The sequence below is a fragment of the Cibotium barometz genome, chromosome 15 (assembly GCF_041138505.1).
Source record: "Cibotium barometz isolate CiBa-2024 chromosome 15, ASM4113850v1, whole genome shotgun sequence".
Taxonomy (NCBI): Eukaryota; Viridiplantae; Streptophyta; class Polypodiopsida; order Cyatheales; family Cibotiaceae; genus Cibotium; species Cibotium barometz.
Window position 1 is genome coordinate 10090670 of NC_141060.1, and position 8734 is coordinate 10099403.

Sequence of the window (8734 nt, forward strand, 5' to 3'; positions counted from 1 at the left end):
TAACAAATCATGCACTAAACCATATCTCTTCGTGGGTGGAATAGATGTGGGTGTCTTGCTTGAGGTGCTGGCTAGGTCGACTTGAGGCTTGACTGGCCCCAACAAGCCTTGGCTCCGAAGGGCTTCTTCTTTAGATGTGGCTTAGGGCACAACATCAGAGATGGAGGTTGGTTGAAGAGCTTCGACTTTAGAATTTAGAGGATGACCCAAGCCATGACCCAAGCCAGTGATACATTGCCTTAGCCCAATGTGCCTCGGTCAAGGGAGGTGCATACTTAGAAAGTTGATAAATTCAAAATGATACCCCTTGGATAACTCCACTAGCTTGATGAGACATGATTCTAAAAAAAGAAAAGAGTACAAAACTCAGGTAATTCGATAGCATTAAAAAGAACAACTTCTCATAAACAAAACCTTTATACATGAGAAATAGTTAGACCACTCAAAAGCTTGAAAAGCTTATTCATATACAAGGGTTTCCTTTCCCTATGTCTTCCTAAAAGTATCTAAGACCTCGAAGCCTCCTAATATTTTCTAGGATCACTATTTTATGGGTGGGAAGGAGTTTTCTAAGATGGGTAATTTCTCCACAAAAGTCATCATTCTCGGAGACGACGTCTAAATTGACAACCCAGTAATAGTTTATAAGCCCAGCCTCTTCTAACTCATGACATATGGTGATATTTTAGACTAACATCTATATCCCCAATGGGGAATTTCCCAATATAGAGTATTGGTTGTCCCTAATATCCCCAGTGGGGATTTTAGAGTCTATATTGGGACTCCCCAATGAGGATTTTCCCAATATAGAGTATTGGTTGTCCCAAATATCCCCAACGGGAATTTTCACAATATAGAGTCTATATCGGTTATCCCAAATTTGGGTCAAACCATCCCATCCTCTATCCCCAACGTCGCTTGGCTATGGGGTCGTTCGAGCCAAGAAGCATCATCACAAAGGGTCACTTTGTGCGGTACATATACGTTTTGGCTAGCCCCTACACCCAAGGCCGTTACTCCTGACCTCACCCATGCCAAGCCGAAGAACCCACGTTAGGGTTGGTCATGCCCTAAGAAGCTTAGCATTCTCCAATGATGAGTGTGAACTCTCTCGCTACCCTCGTCCACCTTTTCAGTCAGCTTTGAATTTTCAATCTCTCTTTATAAACAATTATATCATTCTTTTATTATAACCTTTATATAAAAACATAATTGCAACACTTGGAAGCTACTTAACCATTTTTATAATCTTCCATGATAAGTGAATTCTCTTAGTGGTTTATGTGTTGATTTATATCTCCCTAAACACACACATTGTCTTCAAAAAGGAGTAAGCTATGATACTTAATTAACATTTTAATTACTAGTACTTATTAATTAGTTGTTAACAAGGATGCCATGAGCTAGATTAAGAAAAGATAATTCTTTTCTTATAATCTTCCATGATAAGTGAATTCTCTTACTGGTTTATGTGCTAATTTATATCTCCCTTAACACACATGTTGCCTTCAAAAGAGTAAGCTATGATACTTAATTAACATTTTAATTACTAATACTTGTTAATTAGTTGTTAACAAGGATGCCATGACCTAGATTAAGAAAAACAATTCTTTTACTCACACATTCCAATCCTCCTTATTGTTAAAGAAGAAATAAAATCTTTCTTTGATCCTCCCTGATTCTCTCATAATATAAGAGAAGGAAACCATAGCTTGAGCTAATGCCCTAAATATACACATATAATTCATCGTCTCTCTTCCATTTGGGAGATTAAAGAAGATAGTTTATCTCTAATTCTCTTTAAAAATCGTAAAAGAGGTGCTTAATTAAATTGAAAACTAAGAAAACATAGAGAAAAGAAGACTTCCTCTACGAGAAAAGCTATCTAATTCTCTTAAAAATCATAAAAGAGATGCTTAATTCAATTGAAAACTAAGAAAACATAGAGAAATAAGACTTCCTACGAAAAAAATTCTCACAAAATAGCCCATCTCTACTCGGGAATACATTAGAGAATAGCCTAATTATGCGACTCGATTTCACTACTTTCTCTAATCATTAAATCTAGTTACTAATCATAATTAATGGAATTCCCAAAACTTAATTTCACAAGAAAGAGCTCTATATTAGCAGAAATGAGAGCAAAAGAGAGAGAAAAGAGTGGAAAACTCCAAGAAAGGGCCTCTTGGGCCACTGTATGGCACTCTATAACACATTAACATAATTAAACAATATAAACAGATTAATTAATCTTTCTATTAACATCATAATTAAGCAATAGCGAAAGATTAATTAAGCTTGATATTAAAATTTATGAGAAAAACTAGAAAATTACTTACAAAGCAATTGGCTTGACTTTGAGAGAGTGGGAATCAGCCTTCTAGCTCTAGAATCTACTCCAATGTGACCCAAGAGTGGAGGAGGTAGTAGTAGTAAGCACCAGGCAACAAAAGGAAGAGAAAAATATGTCAAAAATCAACTCCTAAACCCCTATGAAGTAGGCACATTTTTCAGCATGATATTAGGGGAAAGAAGTCTCCAGTTAGCCCAAATTCAACATGATTTGGTGGCAAGTGTGGTCACACAGGGAAAGGGAATGATGAGGGCTATGGTGAGAAGCTGCCAGAATGAGGTAAAGTGGACACACTGGAAGGGGGATGGGCAAGTAAGCCCCTTGAGCAACTTACCCAAGTAGGTCCCTTCTTATAATTAAAGTTTATGAACATCCCTAAGTGTCCGAACGGTCATCACAAGAGACCAAAATTACTTGTTTTTAAAAAATCACTAAAAATATATTGTTTCTAATTTTCTTAAATAATTTGATATTTTATTTTGATTTATTACTAATTCACCATGCCCAACTCAAAATTGAGATTTATCAGCATAAGTCTAGATAATGAGTAGCTTAAGAATTTTTATATCTTTTCTCCCAATAAAAATTCTCTTGTCTAATATTTACCACACCCGTAAAATTTTAATAATATCAATTATAATCTATGTCAGAGTCTCAGAATTTGAAAGTAATTTTATATCTTAAGGTTATGGCCAGCTTAAGAATGTTTCTAGCTAGCTTCCACCGCGGTAAAGCTCACAACTTTAATCTTTATAACAGAGAGGCATGGTTAAAAAAATGACTGAAATCGTCAGATGTGAAGAGGGAGGGACCTAGGGACCTTACATACAGCATGCGAGTTTGGAGGACTGTTGGTAGCTCTTATTTTTGGGTATTCCACTGTTCCTCCACTCATGTCTATGTTTTGTTAGCTTATTTCTTCCCAAAGCTCCTAGCTTGAGTTGGATGCATGGTTAAAAAAATGACTGAAGTGGTCAGATGTGGAGAGGGAGGGACCTTACTAGCTTGCCTCGTACGACTTTGGAGGACCATTGGTAGCTCCTATTTTTAGGCGTTCCACTATTCCTACACTCATGTCTATGTTTCATTGGCTCATTTCTTCCTAAAGCTCCTCGCTTGAGGTGGGTCCACTAGAGGAGTCTAGCCTTCTTAATAGGGGAGCATTCTGCTGATGAGAGTGATGGTCACTTTTACTAAGACCAAAGGCTTGGTGGGTTTGAGGAGGTGTGGTCAGATAAATCACACCTGCAACTAAGAGTGATGGTCACTTTTACTAAGACCAAAGGCTTTGTGGGTTTGAGGAGGTGTGGTTAGATAAATCACACCCGCAACTAAGAGAGAACAATTGTGCAAACCAATTCATCTTGATGACATCCTTGCTTTTCCTCCACCCTCCAGCTAGGCACTCACCCTCACTTTCCATAATTCCTACACGAGCTCCTACATGAGTGCCACACTACCGCTAACATGCTTCTTCACTTCTTGCCATGATCCTACATAAGTATTTGTACATTTCAGGCATTGAAAAAACATGGCAATCAAGCATTGGGATCAAAGTAATCATGTGCACTCGCTATCACCTCTCCAAGAGACATAGACGATTGTCTCTCTAAGGTGGGAATCATTACAAGCTTTGGATTTGCTACTATCAATTGTTAGTCTTGAGATCTTTGCCGTGTAAGCCATACAAGACACGTCACAACTACAGGCTACCTTAAAAGCTATTGATTGTGGTCCATGCTCGTGTCCATGTCACAACTAGAGGCAACCTCAAAAGCTATTGATTGTGGTCCATGCCCGTGCCCATGTCATGTCTCATATATGAGACGTGTCCATGTCACGTCTCATATATTACAGCTTTGGTGGGCACTCCCCTTCCACCTCCATGCTCCTTCCCCTTTTGGCCTCAACTTTAATTTAGTTTTGACATTACTAACTCTCTTATTCCATGTAGATTGGCCTCAAAGTGTGAAAGACATTGCTATGTTTCATGGAAAAAGTAATGCTCAACAATTAAAGAGGGGAGAAACCTTGAAAGAATTTGGGCAGTCGTGAAAGCCCTAGGGCAAGTATTGATTTTGAAGCATCACATGGATTATGGTGCATCCTTTTTGTTTTGGGCTACCATGATAGGGTATCACATCAAGTTCCCTTTTTTTTTTTTGGTCAAATGCAAGAGAAGGCTCTTTCAATACATGAAACTCTAACGGCCTCTTGTGTGTGGATTTTAATATATTAATGGTTTTTGTCAAATGCAAGAGAATACATGAAACTCAATTTTGGCAGTGGGAAATCGCCCGTTCAAATGTGAACACCAGACGCCCGGATGTGAAGCGAGAACTAGGGTTTACAAGCTCAACGACGCATCTAGCTCTAGTCTTTTTCTGTCATTTCTGCAACTCTAGCGTTACGCAAGCTCTCCGTCGCCACAGTTACCATGGTGGAGAAGGGCAAGAGCCGCAAGGACGAGGTCGTCTCTCGGGAGTACACCATCAACCTGCACAAGCGCCTCCATGGCTGGTACCCTCCCACCTTTTGTCCCTTACCTCTTCTTCCTCTCTTCCTACTGTGTGTGTTTGTGTGTGTCTGTCAAGCCCATTTGTCGTCAGGGTTTCTTCTTCTCTGGTTTGATCTGTTTATGGTATTCTGTGGGGTTTGTTCTATATGTAGGGTCTCGTAGTGATGGAAATACCTGGGTTTCATGGAATTCCATGTAAATCTTGCTATATCTGGCTGTAACCCGTAGAGTTTTAGGGTTTTTGACATCGGTTTTGGTTATTTCCGATTTCGATCTCGAGCTCTCCTAGGTTTTGTAGCACTGTGTAGTCTTATGTCTCTTATGGTTTTCTGTGTTTCTTCTCGTTGTTTAGTCATTTTATGGAGAGGGATATCATGTCCCGCTATGCCATCGGATTTATGTGATTATTGTGATAGACTATCTGACTTAAGCTTTCTGATAGACTATTGTGATAGACTATCTGACTTAAGCTTTCTGGCATATGGTTGACTGTGTCTGCAGCACTTTCAAGAAGAAGGCCCCCAAAGCTGTGAAGGAGATTAAGAAGTTTGCTCAAAAGACAATGGGAACCACAGATGTGCGTATAGATGTAAAGCTTAACAAGCATCTATGGAGCCGAGGGATCAGGAATGTCCCCAAGCGTGTCAGGGTTAGAATTGCCCGCAAGCGCAATGTTGAGGAGGATGCCAAAGAGGATCTGTACTCGTATGTCACTGTTGCGGATGTGCCAGTCACTGGGTTCAGAAGTCTGGGCACCAAGGTCGTAGAGGAGGATTAGATGGTGTGGCTGTTTGAAATATGCAGCCTCTTATCAAAGTAAGCTGCTTTTTGTCTGAACAATAGTCTTCTGTTGAGTGCGGGTCTACATTTGTGCTTATTTTACGAGAGACATGAAATCAAGTTCAAGCCAGATTCTGAAGATACGATTGCAACATGCAGTTGGTGGCATGTTATTTTCGTCCCTTTCTATAGCTCGTGAGTGCTGCAGGTTTTTTTACTTATGTTACAGTCGAATGTCTCTTGCATTGCGATCCACTGTGAGGAGCCTTGAGTAATTACGCCATCTTGCTTGAGTGATCCAAGCTTGCTGCAGGTTTTTTACTTATGTTACTGTTGAATGTCTCTTGCATTGCGATCCACACTGTCAGGAGCCTTGAGTAATTATGCCATTACACAAATCTTGCTTGAGTGATCTAACCTTGCTTTGTGATTGCGTCATTGTTGGCTGATCTCACGTGTATCACATTTGCGTCTCGCAGTGAGATGCTTGTCATTTGTGTCTCGCAGGAGCCTTGAGTAATTACGCCATTACACAAAGCTTGCTTGAGTGATCTAAGCTTGCTGCAGGTTTTTTACTTGTGATACTGTTGAATGTCTCTTGCATTGCGATCCACACTGTCAGGAGCCTTGAGTAATTATGCCATTACACAAATCTTGCTTGAGTGATCTAACCTTGCTTTGTGATTGCATCATTGTTGGCTGATCTCACGTGTATCACATTTGTGTCTCGCAGTGAGATGCTTGTCTTCATGCTCTATTAGTATGTGGAGTTGTTTGGTGCACCTATGTTTTTTTGTTATTGCGGTGTTATGTGAACCTTTTAGCCTCCGTACGGCTGACTTGTTTCATCATAGCCTCGATATTGTTTTCAAGTGCCATCCTCTAATAGAATCTTTTCCCTTAATCAAGTAATACAAACTCGCAAGTTCCAGGCTTCCTAAAAATGCTGGAACTATTGTGGCTTTTTGTGCAGCTTTCGCCCTTGAATCTTACTGTGAAGGGTGAACTGTCTAATTAGCGTTCATCTGAACTTTACAGAGCACTGAATGTCTCGTACATGAACTATTAGTATCGAGTAAATTGCAACTATCTTGAAAGAGAGTGCCATAAAGAATTGTATGAGAGGATGCGATGATATATTGACTGAAATATGCCATGCTTTTGTTGTGCTACTTGGAGTGACCACGTATGTGGCCTCTTTTTCTATGCACTTCTCTAGTGAACAATTTCAATTGAATGTACTTCTCTAGTGAACAATTTCAATTGATACATCTATAGTCGAAGTTTATTCATTTTTGTACTTTATTACAATCAAATACTTGTGGAAAGGCCTCCTTTGTTTTTAAGTGATGTAAAGTTATGAAGGTCTTTAAAACAGCATCAATTGTAGTGGTAGTAATAGCATCAATTGCAGAGGTGATGGGTCGTACCATCGGCCACAGGCTTGCACCCACCATGGTACTCCAATCCAGAAATGTACTTGGACGGTTGTTGTGATGAGGCTAAATGCAGGTTCATGAAAGAAGAATGCTTATTTGTCTATTACATGTAGAGCCTATGGATATTGCAAGTGATGTGCATAGGCATTGGGCATGTGTAGAAGCTTCATCCGGTAAAAACTCCAACACATTGCTTTCTTTGATTTTCACGCACAGAAAATTGATAGTTGATGTATAATGAGGGTGGCTGATTAGACAAGTGGGAAATGAGATTGGGTTGTCCATGTGAATGGAAGAAACGACTCCCAATCTGGTAGGAACATGAGTAAACTATGAACTTGGACATGGCCAAATGGATCTAGAAACTTTTGTAGTATCTTTTTTGAAGTGTTGGTGGCTATTCGGTTTGATTGCTTGAAGGATGGTAATGTTGGTGGTGGACATAAGGGAAGCATTACAGAGTGTCGTCGTTGGTAGCTTGGGAGTGAAATTTTGGATTGTCGAGCAATGTCAGACTTGGGCATGTGGATTTGTTGTGACCTTTTGGGTATCTCTACCTCACTTGAGTAGCATGGATGGAGCCAAGTGTGGTGCAATGGGGGGAGATATGGAGTGTGGCTAGGTGAAGCACCACTTTGTATAAAGAGCACCAGTTGGGTGCATGGATTTGACGACACTAGGGATCTCGATTGGGATGCCCACGTGATTGGGTAAGATGGAGGAACATCTAGTGACTTCTTCATGAAGTCCCAGTATTAAGAGGAGTTAATTTATGGAATATATATTCTCACGTTTTTTATTATTTATGGATTGGAGTTAATCCATTGAGTATAATGTTTTTCACTTTTATGAATTTTCTTAGACAGGTTTAGATAGGGATACCTAGTGATTGTAGCTTACTTTACGGTTACGCGGGTGAATCCGTACATGCATGGAAGCATTGGTTGCATCGTTTTGATGATATGAAGTTTCATATGGTTACTTGTATTTTTAGTTAATTAATTTATTAATTGATTGGCGTAGATGTAAGTGTAGATCATTAGCTGTGATAATGAAAGCGAGTTGGTGGTGTCAGGAATATATTTTATGACTACTTTGGGTGTTGACAAACATGCGTACTCAAAATGATTATTATGAATAATCTAAGGTTGAATAATATTATAATGATCTTTATTCAAATCAAAATAATATTAAATATCAAAAGTAAAAATAAATGAACTTTAATATAATATATGTATACTAAAAAGCTAATTGATAGAAAAAGTAAAATTTTCTTAAAATAGACCTCTCCAAAGTAACCTATTTTTACATACAATCGACTTTAGTGAAACAACCCGTCCGACACTATTACTGTAATTTTAAATATGAACTCGACTATATTCTGGTGGCGAAAGACCAAAGAGTTACAGTCGTTGCAAGTTGCAGGCTTGTACCTACATACAAGGAGCTAGGACAGGTTAAGACAGGCAAACGTTTATAGAGTTTTTTTTTAATATTGTTTTTCTTGTATAGTTGAATTATTTTATGAGAGAGAGAGAGAGAGAGAGAGAGAGAGAGAGAGAGAGAACTCTTCTAAACATGATTTGTAATAATTGCACGTTCCTTGTGGATGAAGCTCTCCTTTCTTTTTATATTCTCTATTGA

General features: G+C 39.0%; 1 protein-coding gene across 1 annotated transcript; it reads left to right on the top strand.

The window, feature by feature from the left end:
- Positions 1-4715: 4715 nt before the first annotated feature.
- On the top strand, positions 4716-5790 carry LOC147630955 (large ribosomal subunit protein eL31-like). Its single transcript, XM_086809298.1, has 2 exons — positions 4716-4873; positions 5373-5790. Exons 1-2 carry the CDS (start codon positions 4791-4793, stop codon positions 5647-5649), a joined length of 360 nt encoding a protein of 119 aa, XP_086665424.1. The 5' UTR covers positions 4716-4790; the 3' UTR covers positions 5650-5790.
- The last annotated feature ends 2944 nt before the right edge of the window (positions 5791-8734 follow it).